Source organism: Lonchura striata, chromosome 1 (genome assembly GCF_050655825.1).
Source record: "Lonchura striata isolate lonStrDom1 chromosome 1, ASM5065582v1, whole genome shotgun sequence".
In the NCBI taxonomy this organism is placed as follows: domain Eukaryota; kingdom Metazoa; phylum Chordata; class Aves; order Passeriformes; family Estrildidae; genus Lonchura; species Lonchura striata.
Genome location: NC_140703.1, coordinates 87,369,148 through 87,395,882, shown reverse-complemented (window position 1 = coordinate 87,395,882; position 26,735 = coordinate 87,369,148). Strand labels below are relative to the sequence as shown.

At 38.6% G+C, this 26,735-nt stretch overlaps 1 protein-coding gene across 1 annotated transcript in view; it reads right to left on the bottom strand.

Moving 5' to 3' along the window:
- ATP10A (ATPase phospholipid transporting 10A (putative)) overlaps positions 1-26,735 on the bottom strand; it is a 110,386-nt gene that overhangs the window by 44,681 nt on the left and 38,970 nt on the right. Inside the window, exons 2-3 of the mRNA XM_021546625.2 lie at positions 23,404-23,608; positions 5,824-5,909 (exon numbers count right to left, since the gene is read on the bottom strand). Coding sequence (XP_021402300.1) covers positions 5,824-5,909; positions 23,404-23,608 — 291 coding nt within the window. The remainder of the gene's footprint in view (positions 1-5,823; positions 5,910-23,403; positions 23,609-26,735) is intronic.

The window sequence follows — 26,735 nt, the reverse complement described above, 5'->3', positions numbered from 1 at the left end:
CTATTCACATGTGCTTACTAAAGAAATCCTCTAAAGAGATAGGGAAATTGGGAAATGACTGTTTCAGAAGCAGTGATACTAAGGAAGATGTGCCAGGGTTAAAACACATTAGTTCAGTGAAAAAAAAGGAAAAATATTTCATGTTTTTATTCCGTGTATCAGTGAGAACAAAAGAAATTATTTTCAGAACTGTCTCAGCAACCATCTAAGGAAGGCCTGCACCCTGAGGATTCTTGTTGACTAACACCAAAACACAGGAATAAAGTCACATTTCCACTACAACTTATTATCTGCTGGGCATAAACTGACTGAAATTTCAGCTGACAGAGAAATACATAAAATAGCCTTATGAGAATTAACAGGGAAATGCTAAACAATAATAGCAATTTAAAATGGTATTAGAATTTTTACTACTAAAAAAGACAAATCAAATAATAGTTTAAAACCATTTTCAAATGAACAAAAATTCATTTTATCAACTGAAGTACCCCAATGCCTCAGAGAAGACTAAAGCTAATCTGGATTGTTTAAATGTTGTCCTCACTTTCAGACCATCAAAACCATCATGCTTTCAATATGCTACACTAAAATTAGTATTGTGTTGCTGCAACATCAATCTTATTGTCTACCTGGACTTAAGCACTGAAAATCCTCCATCCCCTGATATCTGCAAACCGGATTAAAATTGTCCTTTTTATGTAAAGGTGGAATTCTTTTTATTTGCTTCCTATTTTCTAAGCCTTCACATCTGGGTTATATATGCACGCTTTTCCCTGTTAGATTCTTCTCTTTTTCAAAATGAGGGCCAAAACTGTACATGCTCCTAGGATCTCAGGCCTAGGAACTATACCAAATACCCTGAGATTTGCAAGAAGAAGAGGTTCACATTGGTGAGTTCTTTGTACTTGTCCCAGTCTACTAGGACCACTTGCAGAATATTCTGTAATGCTAGTTATGCTACATAACCTCAACAGTCAATGGTTTTATTAAGCAGAATATACCTGTGTGTATATATACACACACAGTCTTTTAGTTCAGCACAACATATTATACACCCACCCTCTCCTCAAAAGATATGCATATATATAAAAAGTATTGGTGCTTCAAGAAGTATGTTTAGCTTTTCTCTGCAGGGATGGAGAAAAAGCACTGGGTTTGACTGCTGAGGTAGCAGCAGCAGTGATAACATCTCACTAGCTGCCAGAAACTGAGAAAGAAAGAAGGGGATAACACCAAATTTGCAACTCTGACACGAAAGTCAAAGGTGTTTTTTTAGTCAGGAGACAACTTCCCCTGCTCAGCCCATCCTCTCTACCAGTCTCAGACAGAAGAACAGAGCTTTTACTTCTGTTCTTTTCAGCACACCTCCTTAACCAGCTGTCTCATCTTTTGCCAAAGCAGCATCAGCTGGGGGGCTGCCCAACATCCCTCTGGCAGAATGTCAGTAGGTGTCAATTTGTCTGTGCTTAAACTGTGGGAAATAATTTCTTAATGATTCTGTACTGTCAAAATTACACTGCTACCAGGATTCTGTCATTCCTCTGATTTTTAAGGCTAAATTCTGCATTAGGCTTTCTTATAAATCATGAGACTGTTTGAATTTCTAATAAAATCTCCAAATGATAATTATGATTCCTGTTAATAAATGGGACTTTTTAGAGATAAACCTACTTAAGTGGTACTTGCTCTGGCTTATAGTTTTATAACCTTCTCTAATTTTTTACACTTCATAGTAACAGTGGACTGTGCCAGGTATATTGTATATGGCAAACTTCATATACAATTATGTACTTGTTCTTACTAGCTTAGCTTACAAAACAACTCCAGAACAATTGTGCAACATCTGAAGTTAACCTGTAGGTGTTAAAACCCCAATCTACTGTCCTCGCCCACAGGATGAGCCTTCTTAGGACATCTTATATGCATTTGGTACTGCTTTTTACTTTTCCATATCCAAATGAAGTCAGAGAACTCAACTGTTGCTCACCAAATCTTTAGAAAACATGGATGAAATAAAAATCTGGAAGAAGCCAGCAGAGGCTGGAGGAAACTGATAATTTGCCTCTTGTCTGCAGTCACTCCCAGTGACTTGGTAACACAACATACATATAAAACAGTTGGGCACTGATGATAAAAGGTCTGGATTAAAAAATAATGAAAACTAGAGTTAGATAAAACTGCTCACTTTGATAACAAACCTGCCAATTGTAAACTTTGAGTCTGGGTTGAGAGACAGCCTAGCTCCCATTTCTAGTCCTGCAGAGTTATAAACCTTAAGCTTGTTACAAAGACTGAAGAGGGGCTGCTTTTCCCCTTTCTGGATTCTGGCCAGTGTAAGTTACAGGCAAAGAAGGAAAATTTTCTCTGTCATTCTTTATAATAGTGTCTGGCTGAAGCCACTCAGATGCCTGGAATGCAAAGGCTAAGTTGTGAGGAAATGCACAAGCAAGTGTGGGTGCAACGCTCTTTTTCTCTGCAATTTCTCACATGGGTGACACTGCAAAAATGTGGTATCTTCACATCTAAAGTACAAATGTACCACAAATTAGGAGAAATGGGCAGATAATTTGCAATTAACTTCTATTATGCTACAGCACTCTGAAAGTCTTTATACGGAAGTAAGCCTCTGGTTTAATACAGCAATGCAAAAATTACTCTGATGCCAGCTCACTTCAGCTTTCTATTATGTTTTATCTTGTTATGTGTTTACCAGCATTAAATAACAAGGTAACCAATGATGACTGTATTCAAAAGGGAGTATTTTCTTTCACTTTCTGGTTTATCAAGTGTCTTACAAAGGAAATGGTAGACCTGGCATTATCTTCCAAGGCTTGACACTCCCAAAGAAAATATTCACAAATCTTAAACATGATGTCAATGAACATTACCAGTCAGAAACTTCCTGACTCTCAATTTAGTCTGGGTTAAAATTAGTCTGTTTTGGTTTTTTAATCCAGAAGTGGAGTAGTTACTATAGCACATTAAAGAGACATCATTATAGATATATATCTGTTTTTTCTTTAAAAAAATTGTAACATGTTTTTATATTAATTTGGGTTTGTTACCTTATGAGAACCTTTGAAATAGGAATACACACATGTATTCATCTGATTCTTCCTACAATTCCAAGCTATACTTATTTTGGTATGATCAGCTAAAATTTTATGTTCTTGTCTAAGAATAAAATTATTATTTTCAAAAAAGCTGAAAAGTGAAAATTTAAATTACATCTTCTCTTTTTCCCTTGCCCATATACACACAAAAAGGTATAAACAAGATTTTAAAGCAAATATTCTATTTTTGGAACCTGGAATTGGATTTTTGAATGTTTGCCATGCATACTATACATAATCTGGCTAGACACATAGGGGCAGGGGGCATGTTAGGTTTTGTTCTGTTCTTCTTACACAGCATATGTTTATGGAGAAATAAAAGTGAGGGAATGTGCTTGGGTTAGAAGGGTTGCAGAAACTGCAAAAGAATATTAAAGCAAGCACCTGAATAGAACTGGTAGTCTGCCAGTGCATCTGCACACCCCAAGCATGTTCAATGCAGATTGTGGCAATACAACAGAAAAATTCAGATGCATTAATGTGCATTTATACTTTTTCAGCTGTAGGATAAGGCTAGGCCCATCTCAATGCATTTTGCAGTATCTTTTTTTTTTTTTTAATATCATGTCTCCTTTTATCCTGGCCTGCCTGTGCTACAATGGCTACCTGACAGAATTTTTTACATGTTTATAGCATACACACACAAATATTTCTATTTTCTGAAAGATCTGTCAGTACAGACATTAAAACAAAAGACCACATTTCATACAGGAAAAAAAAACATGAATCAAAACTGTAATCCCACTAAGTGGTTAAAATGTCTAGGAAACGTTGGCATTAATGTTTCAGCATAGCTTTTACATATGGATCTGCTGAAAGGCTATTATTTCATGGGATTACTATTTAGGTATCATTTCTTTTCAGTCAAGCTATTATTGGCTGGTAGCTATCTGATCCATTATTTCAAGCAGGAACTACTGGTAAAATTTTGAAAGAATTAAGATCTGAGTTTGACATGACAATGACATGTTTCAATTTAAATGTGTTAATTGCTATTCATCTTGTTAAAGTATGATTTGAAATAGATTCCTCATTCCATTATACTAATGAAGGAACTCTAAAAAGTGGCAGCAAAAATCCTCCTTCTGTGATAAATTAGGGGATTGGAAATGTATTTGTTCAGGGGGTGCTCCCCACTCTCTAATTCTAATGGCCCATGGTCCTTTAGCTGTAAATCTCTTGGAACATAGCTAATGAGAGCTGGAAATCACCTGATGCTTTCTGCCAGATTCAAAATTTGTATCAAAATATATTCACATAATTTGTGAAACTGTAAAGTATAAAGACAATTAAATATAATCAATACTAAACAACAGTCATCAAACAAATAATACCATGTTTTCTGTTATGTAATTCAAATGGTTCTGTAGCTTACATGCCACAGGTCTTTTCCACATGGAGTAAATAAATAAAAATACAATGGAAGAAAAATTTATGCATATTTTCTACAGTATTCTGCTCAATATTTTGAGGACTAAGATTCACACGTAAAGTGTACTAGAAAAGCTGCCAAACTTTCCATTTCCATATCTGGAAATGGCATGTCTACAGTAGTGCAGGCTCTCTATTACACACCCTCATGCCGTAATGTCTAATACTAAACTTTTTTCTTCACATGAACCGTAGAGCTTTGTGCTGCTAAAGAAAGGAACACATTTTCCCACACTACAACTTGATGTAGTTTAAAGAAACTGTCCTGATTTACACCAGTTGACAGTACATCCTACACAATCAGTGACATCTGAGAGTAATAACTATAGTGGTAAATGGCATCACTATAAAAAAACTCCCCAAGCTCCAGCAATTTACCTTGTGACATTTACATACTTTAATACTGCTTATCACTCCTAATCAACATGGGTGGTAAATCATTGTATTTAAAATGGAATTTGTGTCAGTTTAAGTCTCACCATTAAAATTTGAGCAATAATTATGTATCCTGGGCTCTCACTCTCCCTGTGGTTAACAGACTGTAGAAAAATAAGTCATGCAAGAGTGCATCTCCTAAGCCACCAAATCAACATACCTTGACAGTACAGATCAGGCTACATAAGAAACAAAGCACTTTGCATATCCTAAAATATTGTTCCTGAGCAGGACTGATTGGCCAGAGATAAGCACCCTGTTAATGTAGTTCTGTTTGTTTAAAATTAAGTCAAGTGAGCATAGGTGATGTGGTAATGCACAAGCATACCAACTGTGTGAGCCAATAATTTCATTTTATCTGAATGAGAAGAAAGGAACAGTGCCATAGCTGGAGAAATATCAGTTTTGCCTTCTGATTTTCCTCAATGATACATATATTAAAAGAAACACCCAATAGAACCATCTTCATGAAAGTGTACAACAGATTGTGCTTGTTTGTTGCCTCTCTTGGACTTATTTTCTATTTCTTCCCATTTCCAGATGGGCTTTTTTGATCCATGGAGGAAAAGGAGATGAGTGCCTACAAATGCAGTGCTTCATACATTCATTTCTGTAGTGTAAGCTGATTGAAGGGAGCAAATAAATCCATCCTAAAGAATGAAAACATGAGGTTCCTATCTCACCTTGAAGTGAGGAATCTCTAAAAGAGCCTTAAATATGCAGCCATATTTAGATGTGATGATGATGCAACTTACAGAAGATAGCCCAAAGCAAACAAGCATTTATTTTATTCTATATTAGAGAAAAAGAGTGTATACTGAAGGATACTATATGAAATACTCACATGTAACCTCGAAACCTACTTAAGTCATTGTTTGGCTTCTCACATTCAATCACACTGGTGAACTTCAAGGGGTCAAATTCTGAATCCTGGAATAATAAGAGTGTTCATTATTTAGAGCAAAGACTTGAAAATTATATCCAAAATCACTTATTTTCTAGTTTTTGTAATATAATAAAGTCCATTTTCTTCCAAAGGCAATGAAAGCAATGGTGCAGACTACTGGCACTGAAAATCAAAGGGACCAGGATAAAAAAAATTCCTAAGATGCCTCCCGAAATCTCCCTTACAAGGATCACTTCTGTTCTGCAACTGGAAGATATCAAATGATTTTGGTCTGTAGTGGAAAAATGAAATTTACCTGAAAAATCTCAAAGTCTTAATATTATCATTATCCTTCATGTTAAATGAAGCCAGTGAAAATGTAGGACAATATAAGTCAATACACTGCCAATTATTAAAAAGCTAACACGAGTTTTTGAAATGTTAGCAAGCTTTCTTAATTGCTTTATGCCAACAGAGATGAATTAGTCTACTATAGTAAATTACACATATAGCAGAATAACTTTTGCTTAATTATCACTTAAAAACCTTCTTGATTGTCTAGCTCATTACTCTGAAACTGTATTGTTGCTGACTATTTAAGTTTACCTGTAGTTAGCGCCTTGTTATGTTTGAGGAAAAACATCGTATCACAGCAGAATTACTTTGTTAAATAAAAACGAAGGTTCTCCTTTTTTTGCTATCTCAAACTACACGTTGAAAGCAGACATATCTGATCCTGGTGCTGCAGAGAAGGCTGTTTATCTCCATCAATGAGGACAACTTCTATAAAACTGCTTTGCATAGCACTTGAAGCAAAGAATTAATTGCAAATTATCACATTAAGCTTTCAGTAGTGACAGCACTTTATGTGTTATGTTTTATAATGGTTTTGCTGAGCTGCTGGAGACCCCAACCACTACTTTTTAGAGTACACTTGTGAGAATAGTTGACTGAGAACCTGTAATCACATGACAGACACAGTCTTACTGCCAGTTTCTCTGAAACGCACAGGTGTCTCTGGGATTTTTTGGTGTTGACTCTACTCAGGTGAAAGAAACCAGATTTTGAGTAAGAGATAAAAGAAACTAGAGGATATGTAAGGATCAAAACCAACACCCTCCATTTTTCTGCTGGTTACACCTGGAAGAAAGACAGACTTACACTATATACGTGACAATTCAAACCACCCACACCTGAGACTTTTGAAAACCTTTTTTGTACTGAAACATGAGATGATAAAGAGAACTGTGAAAATGGGCTGTCACTTAGAGACAGCTACAGCCCACTGGAGGAATGAAAAATTTTGACGTGCAGAATTCAGCTTGTAAACAAGGGGCGGGGGGGAAAGTAGTAAAAACAAAGGACAGCTCTGAGTTGAGACTGCTTTGCTGACAATCAGACTCCCCAAATTACATCAAGGTTGGCAGTCAAGAACCTGAGCCTTAGCAAGAAATAACACCTGCCTGTTGTCCTAGATGATATTTTCCTTCCTTGCCCCAGTATGTTCCTTGTCAGAAGAAAAAAAAATAAAAGGTATAGGAAAAATAATCTACAAATACTCACTACTATAGCTTAAACTGCATTTATAAATTGGATGGAATGGGAAATATTTCTCCTTATTATAACATCATATGTATAATACATTAAATTTAGCACAAATTTTCATTCAATGGTCTTAAAAAAGCAAAGAAATTAATCCTAACATCTTTGATGAATGTCTGTGAGGGAATCCTAGAGACACCTTATAATAAAGCCCAGTGTAATCAAATGCAGGTTTTGTATGGCTGCTGAACTCAGCAGAGAGAATGTGGTTGGACACATTACCTTCTAGAATGGTTGGACAGCTGAATTCCCTTTCTGCTAAGAAAACCTCCCACAAAGGTTTATATTCCACAGATAAAGATTAAAAAAGGTACTTAAATCTAGAGCCTCCTAAAGTCTTCACAAAAAAGATAGATCCTGTCAGGATCAGAGAGGACTAAATGTACTCGACCTCCCCATCAGTACTATGCAATATTGTCTTTCTCCCTCCTTTGTTTGTTGATTTCTTTTCATGTATGATTCAGTTTTGGAACTGAAAGTCCTTCATCATTAAATCTGTCTGTATATTTGTGTTTTGTTGCAATTAACTTGAAATATGTGATTATGGTCTTTACACAGATAATATCTGGGAGTGAAAATCCAATTAGAATAGTAGTTTACATAAGGAAAAAAAGCTGATGAATTCTGATTTATAGCTAAAGTTCTTTGGTTTATTAATATATCAAACTGCTCCATCTCTGCCCTGTGAAATGGAAGGGCAAATATACACTGTATATTACAGCTGATGACACTGTTTTGATGTGAAAATACCTTTTGGTAAATGAAAAAACAAATATGTTAAACACAGCCTGTGTGTGACTGCTTTCAGTGAAGCACAAATTTAATGTAGGATTTCACAATGATCAAAGTTTTGCTCTTTTTAATGCTGATACTCACACTTTGGCAGCAATTGAAACACAAACTGATGATGTTCTCATGTATTAGCAGCTAAGAGAAGCTGCAGTTTGACAGAAGTTAAAGCCAAAAGCATTGCTTTTACAATGCACATATTTGCTCTTTTTCTTGGTAAAAGTCCATGAAAAAAAATTCTCCACCACTACCTTTATTTTTTTCTTACACTGAATTTCTGCATCACTGTTAAGACACAACAAACAAACTCAAAATATGGTTCAAAATCTAACTGGCCTAGATCTTTGCACAGTAGTTACCTGATGTGCCTGACTTCGTGTATCTTACTTCTCACTTGGAGAACTGCTGGACATTAAAGCTGTCCCAGTACCAAGAGGGATGAAAAGCTCCATGCCTAGACAGACTGCAATCTGAGATGAGGTTTTCCAGTGCCTAAACTCCCTGAAATCTTGACTTCTGTGGTGTTCTCATCATCCTCCTGTGCAAGGCTGGGTCATACACAAAAAGCAGCTGGGGGCATTTTTTTAACTTTCTGAAGGCATGTATAATTTTTTATCTGGTACCTCAGCAGCTGTCCCAAACTTTTGCCTTGTGCACCACTGGCCTACACAATTGATGATGGGGAGAGATTCACTGATTGCACAGAGGTTCCCCAGAGGATTTTACAAAACTGTAGGACAGCAAAGGACACGGCTAAATTCTGTTCATGTCAGTCATATTATTTCTGTTGAACAACCAGGTCTACTTTTGCTACAATGTACCTTTTACTTGCTATAACTATTTCTAAGGATAAGCCCCCATAAAATAAAGTAAAGCAAAACTTATTACTTTCATTCGAGGCAGATGTTTTGCTACTAGGTAGTGTTTAACCTGGAGCCCAGACCCATGCTCTAATAATTTACTATGCTTCAGAAGAGTATTAAATTAAATTATGCTTGAGATAAATTGATGGAGTAAAATCCATTTCTTGCTCAACTCTTCTGCCATATTATGTCATATAAAAATGAAAAAAAAAAAAACCAGGAAAAGAAAAAAAAAAAAGAAAAAGAAGGGCTTTGATTCAGCAAGAACAGTAAGGAACAGACTTCCATCAAATCCCTGACTTCACTTTTTGATTTTGCCAAGATAGCTTTAGTCTACTACTTTTCTTGGACAAAAAATGCTGACTTCTTAGGAAGTCAGAATGCCTTCATAGGTATTTCTGAAAGCTTGAAATTTGTCAAGAGGACACATGGTGATACTTACATTGGGTATTTTATATAGTCAGGGATTCCATGGAATGTATTTCATTTCTTCAGGACTCCTCTTGCTAGAAAAATGTTTAACATCCTATACATATATCCTATTTCTTCCACTTTCTTAAAGCCTCAGAAAATTCATTCTTAATCTAAATGTGGCAATGGAAAAGTGTGTTTTCCTTACATAAGCAGACCTAGTCAAACTGCAAAAACCTGCTAAATACTGATTCCTTCAAAGCTGAATTTCAAATTAAAGTCAAATTGCAGATGCAAAGGGTTTTGTGACTAGCCTTTTAACAATGCACTAGGTATTAAATCTGACAAAAGGTTCCATTTAAAACAATATCTTAGGTCTGCAATAACTTGGCTGTGTCTTATACCCTAAAAAGATGAAGTGTTGAGGGTTAAGAAAATGTTATAATGTCTTTATACAGTGGGAAACCAACAGGTAGATAGATGAAGACAGTATAAAGATTTGTCACAAAAAAGCAGACTGAATTTAGCTGTCTCCAATATGACTTTGTAGCTTCAGCTGTAAGATGACTCTGAATCTCCACAGTGAAATGCCAACCTTTTCAGTTCTGCTGGCAACCTCACGAAACTGTCATAGCTCAAGAAGCAAAGCATGCCAGATGAGTCAGTTTGACAATTACACAATGTTCAAACAACATATTTCCCTTCATTAAATGCCTGTTGTATGGGTGATTTAGTAGCCTGCTAGTGATATTAATAATGCATAGTTATTAAAATGTTTTCCTTTATTCATCTGCCCTACTTTACTGCTGCAGAATCCTGACTTTGATGTTCAGTCCTTCCCTCCATCAGGACAGCAATGGGTGCCCAGGATGCCCTTGGGTGGCAGTGGCAGCTACCTGCTTATCACATTGTGTTTACTGGCTATGCTGGGGATCTTATCCAGACTTCTCCCTGCAGTGCAGGGCTGATGAGGGATCTGGGATTTGTTTTGGCATCTATGTCTGGAGGAAACAGAAAAAGGAGAAATGGAGTCATGGGGACAACTGAAAGGAAATATTTAATAGACAAAAAACTGCCTCAGCCAGAAAAATAGCTTTTCCAGTTTAAAAGCTTTTAAGTGCACTAAGAACTCGTCCTGTTAATGCATTGGTCCATCCTGTTACTGCTTTATATAGCAGTACCCTGTCTTGACCTTATAAAATTAATCTGACCTTTTATTAGTGTGCAACTGGAATTACATACTGATGGTATGTATCCAAAGCATATAAATTGTTTATATACTGAAAGAGTGAAATGTTTTAATGTCTAAACTGCTTAAGTCTCTATGGTACAATTTATCTGTGCCACTAATTCACAAGAAAAGGAAGAAACATTTGGATCTATGCTGTTTAGGAACTAAGAAATTCCAGCTGCACATCAGAATTTAACTATTCTGTTTTTCACACTTAAAACTATTACTATAATTGGATTTTTTTTTCAGTATTGTTTGTTTAAAAGTAACACATGTTCATTATCCAGAAACACTGGAACAATTTGAGCAAGTCAAATACATTTTAGGGAGCTGATCTTCCTCTGGCTGACCAGAGTTTTCCTCTTTGCAGAAAATAATATGAGGGAACAGTGCAATATCCTGGTCGCAGAAAAGAAAATGTATTGCTTGCAAGACCTAGGAAGATCCCAATAATTCTGTAACAGCCAGCTGAAGAAACTGCTGGTAGTCAATCACGGAACAAAAGTAGCAAAAAAATATGGCAACAACACTGAAAATATACACATGCAAGTTTTAATGTCCCTCAGGATGATGGCCACCCTGAGCAATGCACTGAAAATTATGGTGGTGTGAATAAATTGATTTATGGACTATAGTAGTGCTGGAGAGTGGTGTATGTCAAGGCTGAAATATAGACCTTAATCTGGACAATTAAGAAAGTGGTATCTGCCTGTTCCAAAAGCTAGTCACTGAAATAAATGAATGGGAGCATAGTCTTTAAGAGCCAACCTCAGTATTAGCTCAGTGCTTCAACTAAACCACAAACCAAGCCTCTCAAGGATTCCCAAAACTCTATGTACAACCCACACTGCTACTGCAGAGGCTTCTCGCTTCATGCTCACAGACAGATGTAACTCTCTCCACTCTCCAGAGCTTTCTCCTTTCTGGAAAGATTTCTAGCAGTCTTTCTGACCCATTTCTTACATGCTGGAAGAATACTTCAGTTTATTAGAGGCAATAACATTGCATAGTCATTTTAAAGTAGTAGCACAACAGCTCAGATCAGCTTCTGAATATACCTGTCCTGCTCCTGCTCTGGTCCAGACTGCTGGACAGTCTGACTTCTTGTCGGATGAAGTTCTGCCAGAAGAAATGGCTATGGGAAGGACTAAGATCCTTCACCCAGAAGAGAGAAATGCCAAGCACTGCTCTTACAGCATTCCACAAATAAAACCCAGAACATCAGAGTTCTGACAGGAAAGAGAGTGGTTAGTAATGCAAGGGTTTTCTTGTGAACAGTAAAACCTAACAGCAACAGCTGCAATGTCAGGATGCAGTTAAACTCACCGAAGTTTGATGACCCTACCTCAGCCTGAAGATAGGGAATCTGGATAAAAGCAGCTTTATCTTACAAAGTATCATGTTTAAGAAATGTCTCTAGGATGTGAGGGAAACCTGCAACATACACCAATTGCCTACATAACTGAGAGATTCCAGCCCCTAGCAACTGCAGTGGAGTACAGAGGGAAAGAAGGGAAAGAAGCAGTCCTAATGAGAAGACAGACACCTTTTATTCCAAATACTATAGGGCAGCATTTATATCAGCACTATCACAGTTTTGTCAGCCTTTCCATGAGCATCTCAAGCGTGAGGTGTTACTATTAATCAAGTAAAAGGTATTTTAAACAAGAAGGTGTTACTTTTAATCAAGTAAAAACTCCCCAGGCTGGACATTGGCATGTTGTCTTCTCTTGGATTCATATTTTTATCAACATTTATCATCACATGCCTGTCCTACTGCAAACATGGCATTCAGAGTGAACCTTCTATGCTCAATCCCAGCGTTTCTGTTCTTGTCTCTTAGCTCTGTGGAGAGGGTGGAGGTACAGCTGTGAACATTAACAGTCAGTCTGAGGCCAGCAGGCTGTGGTTGGCATACACAGAACAGGGGGGAAGTTGGGATGGCTGCAGAACACTTTGGTTAGCAACTTCCCCTCTGGTCTATTTTCATTTGCTATCTATTCTATTGAGCAAGCTCCTTTGCAATCAACATGTTAAAGTTACCTCTAGCAAAATGAAGAACACCTTCTCAAGGAATTCAAGGGTGTTTTATTTTTCAGATACCAGCTGATTGCATGAATGTTATGAAAGGAAATTCACAATGGCTTTTTCAGTTCCAAAACTAGCAAATGACCTGAGGGGAACGAAAATGTATCGTTATGGCAGAGACTGAGGTCTTCCCTTTTTAGAGACTGTGTTTCCCTTTTTAGCTCTCTAGACAGCCTCTAGAGAGGCTTCAGGCAAGCACAATGACTACAAAGTTCCTGCATAGTTTTGGCTTCAATAGTCTGTATGCTTTGTTCAGGTAATTGTGGAAATTAAACATACATGAATATGTACATGTATATAAATATGACCTATTGAATTAGATCACAGCAGCACAGCAGAATCTATTACTCCTGTGCAGGCCTTCCTCACCACCTGTCTTATCCTCTGGGTAGAAGTCAACTACTCAGACTTCTGCTTTGATACAGTCTTCTGTCTTGATTTGGCCTGTTAGATGGGAAAGGAATTGGCTGGATGGCCGTGTCCAAAGAGTTGTAGTCAGTGGTTTGGTATCCAGATGGAAACCAAAATCCAGATTGAAACCAAGATCCAGATGGATCACCAGCAAATGGTGATCCTCGAGGGTTTGTATTGGGGACCAGTACTATTCATCAGTGACACAGACAGTGGGATGGAATGCACTCTCAGAAGTTTGCAGATGACACCAAGCCGTGTGGTGTGTTTGGCATGTTGGAGGGAAGGGTCTATACAGACCTCACGACTAAGGGCATATGCATGTGGGCTGGGGCAATTACCACTATCAACACAGACTGGGGGATGAATATATTGACAGCAGCCCCGGGGCGTAGCGCTGGAGATACCAATGGATGAAAAATTGGACATGAGCTGGACTTGTGTGCTGGCAACCCAGAAAACCAGCTGTATCCTGGGTTGCATCAAAAAAGTGTGGCCAGCAAGTTGAGAGAGGTGACTGTTCCCTTCTACTCCACTTTCATGAGACCCCACCTGGGATGCTGTGTCCAGCTCTGGCATAAGTAAGACATGTAACAAGTAAGACAGGTTTCAGAAGGGAGCCACAAAAAGGATCTGAGCGTTGGAGCACTTCTCCTGTGGAGAAAGGTTGAGAGAGTTGTGGTTGAGCCTGAAGAAGGCTCCAGAGAGTCCTCATTGAGACCTTTCAATATATAAAAGCAGTTTTTAAGAAAGACCAAGAGATACTTTCACCAAGGCTTGCAGTGACAGGACAAGGGGAAACATTTTTAAACTGAGAGTTGATTTATATTAAACAAAAATATACATTTTTTACTAAAAGGATGGTAAAATACTGAAACAGTTTGCCTAGAGAAGCTGTGGATATCCCATCACTGAGGTTTCAGATTCAAGTTAAACAGAGCTTTGAGAACACTAATCTAATGAAAGATGTCCCTGACTTTGGCTGGAGTGTTGGATTAAATGGTCTTTAAAGGTTCCCTTAGAACCCAAATTACTCCATGATTATATGATTCTTATGCATATATTCATTATTATAAGCATTCAAAAATGTGAGATGTTGAAGGGCAACCAGTGAGAACAAATGTCACACCAACAGGGATAATAACATCAACTGATGAAAGAGTTTGTTTCATTTTCCTTCCCTGTCATTATCAGTTATGTAACCTAAAGATCACAAACTTTCTGTGAAGTACCAGGACACAGCTTTTTGTTTCTCAGTAGCTGACATGACCCACCTCCATGCAGCTACTAGCAGGACAGTCATTTTTAGCCCTTTCTAGTATACTGCAGCAGCCTGTAAGTCAGATCCCCATGATCTCAGCCATACAGGCCACATTGCTATACAGGTATATGAGGCCATTTGGGATATACTTTTCAATCTGTTTTTAAATCAAGACATACTAAAAATATAGTATGTAGAGAAGCTTGGAAAAGTTAATGAGAGGAAGGCAAAATGCTTAAGACAACTAATATGCATTTTTAATCAAATTCTCTTTCTCTTGGAAGCCAAAAGGTTGTGTTCCCTGCTTTGATGTAAACCAGTCTATTTTCTGTATCATTAAGAAAGCTGAATTAGGGTATTAGCTGTCTATAAATCTCCATGCACAACAGATATTTTTAATTCAACATCAAACAGAAGTGTAAGCATTATAGTGCTGTGGGGAGAACAGTATCTTGTCCAGTCATGTACCTGCAGGACAACCACAACTCGCTCTCTCTCTCATGAGTGCACACATGTAATGGGAAGTATCTGACCATCACAGAGTCATAGCAGAGCTTGAAAGTATGAACCCAAGTATAATCAAGGAACAAAAATGTTCATGGTTTCATTGAAATATCAATTTTGAGACATACAGCCAGCCACTTCCCATGTAACATTTGAATGCAAATTTCTAATGACCACGATGGCTTATCAGTACTAAACTGTGTAAAAGACTTGGAGAGTAGCAGCAGGTGGAGAAAAGAGAAGTGGGATGAGAATTCACATCCTTGATGCTGAAATAAATACAGGAGTTCCTCATACTGTTCCTCTGCTGTTTCTGGCAGAAAAGCAGACCTCTTCTCCACCTCAGTACTCTCAAAGGACAGTGAGACCACACCAATGTAATTGGGGTTATATGTCTCAATACTGTGAACACTTCTGCTCTGGAAAAAGTCTTTCCATCCTTTCCTAACCACCGATACTGCCATCTGGGGTTCTGGTTTCAGAGACCAATGTAACATGATGTGTTTCCAGCTTGAAAATCCTGGCCCTAAAATCATGAGTTCTCAGTGCTAAATTACAAAAACTCATTTTCTAAGAACATATATTCCAGGTATTTCCTGTTCTCAGTCCAATTAATGGCTAAAGAATAAACAGTTCTAGAAATAAACATTTATTCAGTAAAATTGAATTAGGCTGTATCAGAAAAGCCAAGAGAGGGAAAAAAAAATGGAAAATCTCTTCTTAACTTGCTTTAAATGTAAATGTTTACTTTTCTATAACAGGAAAGTAGTATAGCATTTTATTTTCTCCATGGACCTGAAATGCTCTTTTGTTTTCTAATACTTTTCCAGAGAAAAAGCAAAATGGAGAAATCCTGGGTTATTGATACAGAGAATGAAACTTCCTGCCTCTACAGAGCTTTGATGCAGCACAAGCACTGGCATAATACATTTCCTTACATGGATTTACCAGTGTTCCACTAGTGCTGGAAGGATTACCCTAGGGATGAGAGGTCCTTCACAGCCATGACACTCAAACTTACATTCATCAATTTAGACCTTTTAATCTACATTTAAACACATTCATACTAATGGCAAAAGTCAACTACTCAGCACTCTTCAAACTCTTAAGGACTCTTCATCTACTCTCCCCCTTCCTGCTATTGCTTAGATTACTATAGCCAAAATTTTCTCTTACAGTTATTCAAATTCTTTGTCTCTCTAATGAAGCTCTCTCAAAATGCAAACTTGTGGCCTGGACACCTGTGCAATGGAAACTAGAAGGAGATGATAATAGTGCCCAAAGCTGACCAAAGAGGAAGTGAACCATCATTCTTGAGTTTATTTCCCCATGCCTCCCAGTGTGGGACTGCTGACTAAGTGCCATGGTTAGGTGTGGAGTGAAACATTGCTCTCAACCTTCCTTTAGCACGTTTAGCTCAGACAGAGTTTGCCACAACACCGATTTCTCTGCACCAGGTCATTCTCTGCACCAGGCTGTTCTGCACACATCTGTTATATGTTTGTTTCTCTGTTAGAGACAGCTGTTGCTTCCTCTTCAACTAGACATGCCCAGTTTCCACACAAGTCATCTCTAAACAAGATACTATAAAAAAAAAAAAAAAAAAGATACAACAATATAGGTGTAGAGATTTTCACAACAATTCACACCTATCAAAGAAACCTACTGAATGTTCAAGGCATTACCTCAGACGAAAGTCTTTCTCAGGGTGTGACATGCTTGAATCTTGCACTAACAAACACAAGTCTTTTTACAGGACTTTTTCTCTAAAGTCTTCAGCTAAATTCTAAAACTAAAAACGATAGGTTTTAATTTAATATTCTGGTAGTGCATTGCAAAAAACATTGTTTACTTTTGCTTGTTTGGTTCATTTTTTTAAACTTTCTTTTCCCTTTGGAAAATTAATTTTGGTAACACCTGTGGGATGGAGCACTAATCTGATGTTTTAACATGTGCATATCTGGAATTTTCAAGCCAATTTTCATCACCTTCTGAACCTTCTCAAAATACTGCAAAAAATAACTGCACAAGGGATAACTCCCAAAAGATGCTAAAGAGGCAGTTGATGTTATTGTGGCCTGATTCTATCTTATTAAAGTACTCACAGTCAAAACAACACTGAGTCAAACAGTGAGCATGCTGATTAATTCCCATCTACTAGATTATAATAGTGTACTATTCCCACTAATTGCAGGTGGATGATTCCCTGAGGCTACTAGTCAGACAAGAAGTAACAGGGAGAATATAGCTATACCTCTCTAGTCTTACATTATAAGACTAATTCAAACTCTTTGAGATAAGAAGTTAATATCAACAGGTAAGTTGAAAACTAGTCTGCCTAGAAGTTGACCTGGTTTAACTTCAACTGTTCCCTCAAACTGGGCTAGTTCAGACAATGCAGATTGCTGCACAAAAATCTTAGCTCAGTTTAGGCTAAACTAACATTTGAAAATTGCTTTATTTTCTCTTTAAAAAAAAAAAAAAATTCATTGTGTGTGTAAAAAACTGAATGCAAAAGCAACATCTACACTGAGATGCCAAGGCTGCCCTGTGAGCTGTTTACACATAATCAGCATGAGTTGCCCTTGCCAAAGTACCTCATACAAAGAGCAGTCTGGAGCAACCAAGTCAGGCTTACAGCACAGCCCTTCTAGAAACCAATCTTCTCTTCTGGGCCAGCTTCTGCCTGGGACTCATGGGGAAAAAAAGAAATTGCTTAAATGGCTTAATGCTTGGAACAGGGAGCTGTGGGACTATTTCTCTAAGTCCAGATGTAGTCAATATATTTCCAGCACAGTGCAGGACCAGGAAAGGCAGCAATGAAAGCTGGATCTGTCAATTTAGCCCAACTTCCAGGATAGGACTGATGAAAAAATATGCCTGCAGTAAGCATAGGCTCAGCATTTATACATATTCCAAAAGTGTTCAGAAACTGACTTGTGAGGAAATCAGATCCATTAGTTATTCTGGTCCTAGTCTGCATGCAAATGAACCTTCCAAACATGCAGACACCAAATTCAGATGTGCTTTTCAGACGAAGTAAATAAGCAGTCACAAAGTAATTTGCAAGGCTTATCTAAACCTGTTTAATCATGCTAGTAATAAGTTTGTTTTGAATGAAGTTCTACACTTAGGAGAAAATGAGAAGGAAAAAATGCATCTCCTACCCCACCAGCCCCCACAGGGATACATGCACCTTCTCACAGGGGATGGCAGCTGCTACATTCAGCTTAGCTTTCAGCCGAACTGAAGCTTTCCACATAAACATCCAGGACAGGGGCAGTGGTTAATAAACCATAAGCTGCTCCAGAATCCACAGTGAGTCTTTGTGGATTTTGTTAAAAGGCATACTGAGTAAAAACAGTGGAGCACGGAAATGTAAATGTTTTTCATGAGTCTAGATTCATACTATCAAAATATCCTAAATCAAGTTTATGAAATCTGAAAGGGAGTTTTGAGCTCTCACAGCCCAAGCTGTATCTGCTTATCCACTCTCTGAAGAGCGGCTGACATGACGTCTCAGAGGGATGGAAAACATTCCATAAGCAACTGCAGAGGGTGTGGTGGCACGGCAGCTTGCAGAGTAGCACAGAAAACACATTGATTCCTCCTGCCTACTGTGTCTCCTGTTAGATCCAGTGCACCAGAAATGGCTGCTGTGACTTGGCAGCAGTCAGGGTGGGTGTGAAATCAGAAGGAAATGGGCAAGGGCAGAATACCTACAAAAAGTTGATTTGTTTTGTTTTGTTTTTGTTTTTTTGGGTTTTTTTTTCTAAGATATGTTTACTGGTCATGGCTAACACTGTTAAAACAGTGGGGTTTAGTACAGTGCTTTCTCCTCGCTGCACTTGCCAGTGAGTCATGCTGCACACATGAACCTGATCTGTATTTCAGGGTGAAGACAGTCCACTATCCTGTTCATTTTAAAGACATAGCATGCAGAAGTATGTTTAAGGCTATTTTAAACACTTCTAACACATCCTGTTGCTGTAGTAGCAGAATAACAAGAACACAATATTTAAAGTCTTGGAGGAAAAAATGTCAAGGCCTTTGTAAAATCTCCTGTTTTCGTTTTTCTTTTTTTAATCTACCCACTGAGTGATTTTCTTTTCTCTTGTCTATTTTGAGTCTACAACAACAAGGTATAATTCAAGCTGGTGTCTTCAGACATGGAAGCCAGAGGAATGTATCAGTGACTCTTCTCACAGCTTGTGCATCGATAAGGTGTAGAATCACATACACAAAGCACAGGTTTATGTCTGACAGACTGCATTCATTAACAAACATGCAAAGCTAACAAGCAGTATGTTCCCAGTCTACTATAAATTACTCAGACAACTCAAAGCAGCACTAAAATAAGCAGTATTTATGGTCACTTGCACTATAAAGGAAAATAGTTTCCTGGAATTCACAAGTGGGGAGATGCAATCCAAGCCCACAAATGCCAATCCTGGACCTTCTGAGCATATGTTCAGAGTAAAATAATGCCTGCAAAGCACTGGAGACAAGGATAGAGAAAAGCTTCTATAATTTATTATTGCTTCTGAAAGAATCAGGCTGAAAAGGTATCAGAATGCTGCTTTTCTGAACCAAGGTTTGGAAGTGGGAAACTGTAAAGCCTTTTCCTCTCTGAGACTATGGACCTTATATGCTGTTACTGCTCTAAAGAAACACACAAAGATCCTTCAGAGGATGCTGGAGGAACAGTGGCCTTTCCAGAGGACAGTTGTACCCAACATACCAGTGCTGGCCTTTGGAGAAAACGTAGTGGCTGCAAGAGAACTGCTCAGTGCACACACAACTTCAGTGACCCCAAATTGGCAACCAGGCTGCCTGAGAGCTCAGCACAGACCTTCAGGGCTGTAAATTGTGTGGGTGCACACAAGGCAGGAACAGAATCAAGAAAGCACAGCATTAGCTTAAAACAACAGTTCCTGCTGCCACCCCCACTCCATTCCCATGCCCAGCTGAGTGACAGGTATAGAAATAGCTATCCTTCATTGACCTACTTCACAGACATGTGCTCCAAAGTTATCAGTTATCTCATATATGAAGCACAGACAAGCCAACCTTTGTAAAAGTTTCTTTTAAAAACTTGAGATACTGATACAGAGACATTACTCAAAGACAGCTATTAACAGCTGATACTTTGAAAAGAAAATTCAAAAAAAATCTGATTTTTGTCCTGTGATAAACCACATGACAAGGCACGTCATTCTGTAAGGGAGGTGGGGAAAGTGTTTAGCAGCGTGGGAAAGAGAGGGTCAGGACTACATAATTTATTTGTTTGTTTTCCTGCTTGAACAACAGGGCTGCAGAATGACACAGAACCAAACAGCTATAAAGAAAACTGAGAGTTATTCTCCTGAGTAGAGTGTTAATACAAAAATGTAAAAGCGTTCTCAGCCAATGCATGAACTGGTTGGGATACAGGTCTTGTAAGAGACTTGGCAATAAGCTTCTCTGAGGCTTGGCAAAAGGAGGGTTAGCATTAGATACAAGAAAATTTTGATCATCCAAAGTATTTTATGAGATCTAGCACTAAGTTCTCTCCAGTTGTGACAACGTAAGATATATCCAGATAGGAAGTGAACTTCAGCCCAACAGACAGGCATCATTCTTATTCCATGCTACTTGGCTGTCCTCCTACTATTCATCCGACATTTTCCAAGCACCTCCCTCCATCCCATTGCTGAATGTCTCTCAGCAAGGCAGTACCTTCAAGAATCAGTAAGAGCCTATACTTACTAGTATGGAGTGTGAAAGCTAATGCTGCTTCATGAATTAAATTAACAGTATGCTTAGAGAGGTTTTGGCCTGGGTTTTTATGAGAATGGCAAGTATTCTGCTGGATAATGTATGGGGTGCTGTTACAGAGAGGTTCTGTGATGCTGCAGCTGCTGAAGACTTCTTACTTACAAGTGTGCACTTTGCCTACAACTTAGTTGATGTAGGAACTCAGGCTTGGATATTTCCTGCTTTCTCAGCTATTTTAAGAGAGGGGAGGTAATCACATGTGGCTTTCTTACAAGTTCTCTTTCAATACTTGCCTCCTTGAGGACCAATCCTGTTTTCATTGGAATGAATGAAGCTTTTGTCACTGACCTCAGTTTAACCCCTGACAATTTACTATGGACCTCACAGCTACTGTAGCTTGGCACCTTGTGATCTGAAATTTATTTTTAAAAAATATTTATCCACATTTTTCTGAGCCCACTTCTGAGATAGAAAAGTTCCATAATCATCCTCTGATACAGAAAACTAAGATATGGAAGGACGATGGGCTGGAAATCCAAAGTGTGCTAGGTGCTTACAAGGCTGACTACAAATATCGACATGACAACTAATTTCCTCAGTAAAGCAAGGTATGCTGAGCTAGCCATGCCACATATACTGTGATGTGCTTGGCACATAGAGCTAGCTATGCTTCCCTAGGCAGGAACTGTTCCCTCAGTTTTCTTCCTCAATGAGGCCCAATTCAGTCTTTAATAATCTTTAACCTGTGTGAGGAGGAAATGGCCACTCACTTCCACACAACAGCCTAAAGGTTGCAAGTCTTGCCAAACTGTACAAACTCCAGAGCTGAAGTCTTTAGCTGTCTGGTTTGGATCAGCAATTTAAACCTCACTGAGTATGCCAAACACAAGGTTGCTGGGATACTCCCTTCTTGTTTTCTTGCTGTGTTAATGCATGCATGGGATTGCTGGCTGAAGACACAGAAGTGACTCCACAACTGATGGGCTCAGGCACACATCTAGGTGCTACAGCTCACAGGAGCAGGGCAGTCTGTAGACTAGGCAGGTGTCCTCTCAGCCTGACAACTTCCAGCAATGCTGAACCAATACTCTGCTGCCATGGAGCTGGGGATCCCAAGACAGTATAAGGAACTCCTTTGGGCAGCAAGGGTCTTCAAGGCCAATTTTCTGATAATTTGTAGTTGGACATATCAATTCCTTTCACCATGTTTACCAACACCTAATGATATGTTCAGTGGTCTTAGATCGCAGAAATCCAGCCATCTGCTGTAGATGAGTGGAGGACCTGGTGCCTTCCCTTTGAGACAGAGCTGGGATGTGCTATTAGCTTATAACTGTACCCACAAATGCAAAAACACACCTGTGTTCAGTCACCTAAATGAAATCTACAGTTTTTGTCCTACATAATGTACCTGAAGTCATATAAGAAGTCTGCACTAGCAGAAAACTGTGATACATCATCTGAGCACCTCTCTGAAGCTCTCTCCAATAGGAGCGATTTCCTCTCAGCAGGAGCAGGATGGGAGGTTTGAGCAACAATTCAATTAACTTTGAAACAATAAGAGTTTTTGAAACACTTGGCCTGTAATTGATTGAGCTTGTTGCCACAGTGGTAGGTGCCATGCCATGTCTAAATTCTGTGTGGAAATCACTGATCATTAAACAAATCCTTATCTCACATTTTTACAAGCTATTTAGAGAAAAGGTCTACCTACCATAAACAATTATTTGGAAGGCACTGACTTTTATCCTGTTGGTTGGATAATAACTTCATTAATGCTGATCTTTCTCAGTACAACCACAGGCTTCTGTGGTTACCTTTGATGACAGTGGTAAGGGCAACAGCTCCCATTGTTTGCAAAATCCCTCAAATGAGAAGTGCTACTAGGAGAACCAATATAGCTGAGCTCTTTTTTTTTTTTTCCCTGACAAATACAGGAAGCTGGAGTTAGCTGGCAAGAGGAGTGGGAGAGGAGGGCATACAAATAAATACTATTTCAATAAGATCATTAAAGCAAGTAAAACTTCAGGTAATTTCCTCTAATTCTGCTGAGAGTAACTGATCTGGATTATGTTTGGTCTCAAAATAGTGCTGTTGGGGAGAGATAAGCACAGTAAGAGAGCAGTAAAACAATTTTTCAGCACAGATACCTCCAGAACAAATGCTAGCTGTACCTTTAAATCTTACAAGCTTTAATGCTCCAAGTGCTGGAGGGATATTCTCCAACATAGAGTTTGAGGCAAATTCCTAATTGAAACTGATCTGGTTTGCAGGCAAGAAAAGTACATGTTTATATTTAAGTATCTTCTCCTTGGTCAGTTAAAATGTGTTTTCAAGAATCAAGCTACAATAGAAACCATTAAAATCCCCCAACATTTTCCAACCACACACAATTGCCCCAAATAATTCCTATTCACATTCAGGGGAAAATGATGGTGAAACTTCTGATACTATGATGAGGTCAGTTATTGACAAGTGCTAGCATGTTAATGACAACCATGACAGTAGATCATCAGCACTATTAGATCAAGCAGGTTTAGGTGGTGTGGAGCATACTGGTAACCACCTACTTTCTTGAAATAAATTCTTATCTTAAATGTGAGTTAGGAATGGAGACTTACCAGCTCTAAGAACCTCCTCACCACCTGCCTTTGTTTTAAGTTAGTTTCACCGTCCAGGTTGGCTGTTTCTATGTGGCACAGTCCATCAGGATCACTTGAGGAGAGCAGCAATATGTCAGCAGGTATAATTTCATTGCAGCGAAGCTGCACAAAGTCTCCAACTTTCACTTCTTTCCAGTATCTACTTATATATTTCTTCTCAGTTCTGAAAAAAAAAAAGAAACCATACAAGCCTTTTAATGAAAAAAATTGCACAGCTTGAGATGCTTCTGATAAGTCTGATTTGGTTTGTAACTGTCACAAATTGTAATTGTTGCTCCTCTTACAGGAATGCCTTTCGAAGGTCCTCAGGAACTCTCAAGTTACTCTGGGAAAAGTCAATGCAGAGTGCCAAGAGACCATTTTCCAATGACTCAGAAACAGGTCTGACTTACCAAGACCCTCTTTTAAGATCTAGAGGAAAACATGATGATGTCAGACTTGACTAAGCAGACTAAACAGGAGCTTCACACATTCTCCTTTCTCTCCCTCTATGCTCTGAGTCACCCATATGACCCCAAGAAGGATAGGTGTGCCCATACTGTGTGAAAAGGAGTCACATTTAGGGCAAGAGAGAAAATGAGAACAGGTGTGGGCCCAGCACATCTGCTTGGAATGGCTCCTGAATGTTCTCCCTTCATGTGCCACCCTCTGATGCATCCTCACATAGCTTCGCCTCGTTCCCTTTTTCCAACAGGGACAAACTGTATACTGCTGCACATCATAGTTGAACAAAGATCCCTAACTGAGAGGAATTTAATCACTAAATCTAGAACTACAAGAACATGTTGTGCGTTCAAATGGAATCCTAACTACTCTACTGGGAAAGGACACTCTAATTTATTTTAAGTATTTTTTAGGTTATTCCCATTCTAGCCAGTGCTGTCTGTTACATAGCTGATTCCTGCTTAGATACCCTGAACCTTTCATTTTGGAGTACAAGCACTAAACCTCTCTAGTTTTAAAGGCCATGCTATTTTTCTACTTTTTTTAGTTTTTAACTATTTCTTGAGAGCAAGAGGAAGATGGCTTAATTAAGTTTAGCTAAAATTTCAGATTTTAGTTTTACAGCAGGCATAGACTCACGTGCTTTCTTGGCATTTGAGGAAAGTGATTTATTCTGTTGTGATTTTGAAATAAATCAATTTCAAAACAGCCCCAGTATTGACTTGTTAAAATACCACCTGGAAATGGGAAGTTAATATACTGACACTTTTCTAAGCCATTAGAAGGCTTTCTGCTGTGTGAGGACCAAGATAATTGTCAATGCTGGCACTGTCACTGGAGACTGTCTCCTGGGACAGCACTTTAACTTGCAGAATGGGATTCTGACGAGGGGTGGGGAGAGGTGGCAGTGGCTGTTTTATCTTGTTTAAAGTATATTATTTTTAAAAAATCACTTTCAGCGGTAATGTGAATAGATTTGTAACAAAGTGGAAACAGGGAAATCCTGTTGTTGTTTCTTTGGAGTTACTGATAGTTATGCCTTCAGTGGCGTTAGAGGCATTAGTAACTAAAAGTATTTAGCCAAAATCCTGAACAATAAAGGGTGAGATATCACATGAGGTTTCATCCCCCAGAATTTCTTCACTGTCTTTTCATTAACATCCAGTTTATAAAGGGAAGAATGAAAATTATGGCTGTGATTTCTATTTTGATAAAACCTGAAAAGGATTAGTACGGACCAAGTATAAAACATGATAATTAACAAAGAATAGTAATTCACCTAGTAGGTGCTGAAATTACAAATTTTCTTTATAATCAGGCTGCAACAAACATTTAACTTTCTCTGCTAATGAGCATAAATTGCTTTGAAACCCAGTGTGCCATAATACAGTACAAATTACTGCACTGCAGATCTGAAGGGTTTCTTAGCTCTGCAATCTGTAACTCCAAATCCCTTTAAATGTGTCTGTTGTTCTTCATCCTTTTTAACTGTGAAACTGGATGATGTACAAATGCATGTACAAGGAGCAGCAGCACAAAACCATGATCAGGATAAAAATAGCAAGTAGTCCCATACTATGCTATAAGCACTACTATTTTTTATTTAATTTCTATTGTTTGAAATAGCATTACTATTTTAGCATTTCCTCATCCCTCACATGCTTAGCAACTGCCACAACTATATACACGGTGGCAGGAAGGGTGGATATTAAGCAACACAAGGCCAAATGGCTCTATTGGAATAAATGAAGTTGTTCAGCCTGGAAAAGAAGGCTGCAGGGAGACCTTATTGTGGTCTATCAATATAGAAAAGGGACTTGTAAAAAAGACAATTATTACCAGTGCCAATAGCCACAGGACAAGGGGTAATGATTTTAAACTGGAAAAGGATAGGTTTAGATGAAACATAAAGGAGAAATTTCTTATGGTGAGACTGCTGGAACACTAGAACAGGTTGCCCAGTGAAGCTGTGGATGCTCCATCCCAGGAAGTGTTCAAAACAGGGCTTTGAGCAACCTGATGTGTTGAAGAGTGTCCCTGCTCCTGGCAGGAGTATTGGACGAAGCGATCTTTAAAGGTCCTCACCAAGCCAAACCATTCTATGATTCAATAAATCTATGAATGTAAGACCTCTTGGATATGCACCAGGGCCCCATGGCACAGCCCCCTTCATTAGGCACACGGGAATAATTTGGCCCCATATTCCACTTGATCAGCTCTTTTCTAACAAGGGTCAATAGTGGATGGAAAATTACTGTCTTCATGGAAAATTACTTCCTAATCCTCTTTAGACTGAGTTGATCTGTGTCCTCTAGCAGAGTTCTGAACTGAGACTTGTCTCACTACAGCCAGTGAGTGGTCACTGCAAGCCTTCTCTGCAGAGTTTGGCATGATACTGCCGTCACATGGGGTGGTTCAGAAACTGTCTGGATCATGATTACATCAGGCCCTATGAAGCTTTCCTTTAACATGCCAGTCCTCTGAACATGCAGGTTAGCTCAGCTCGAGACATCCATCATATTCTGCAGCCAGTACAAACACATCAAGTGACCCCATTGATGAGGTTAAGCTTTTTCCATTGATTCTGCAGAGATAGGACTTTGTTGTCCAAGTTTTATATTGCCTACTAAATGTTTATTCTTGCTGTTATATTGTGCCAGTAAAATTATATAATATAGAGAGTTAGAAAAGCCAGACTTTCTATAAGAGAAGGAGCCCAAAAGGATGGCAGTCCTCTGCAGTCTCAGTACAGGGCTTCTGTGGTGGTGCATTTCCTACCCCCCTGGGGTCTGTTCTACCTCCTCAAGCCTGTTCTACAATTTCAATAATTCTCATTAGGCCTTGGC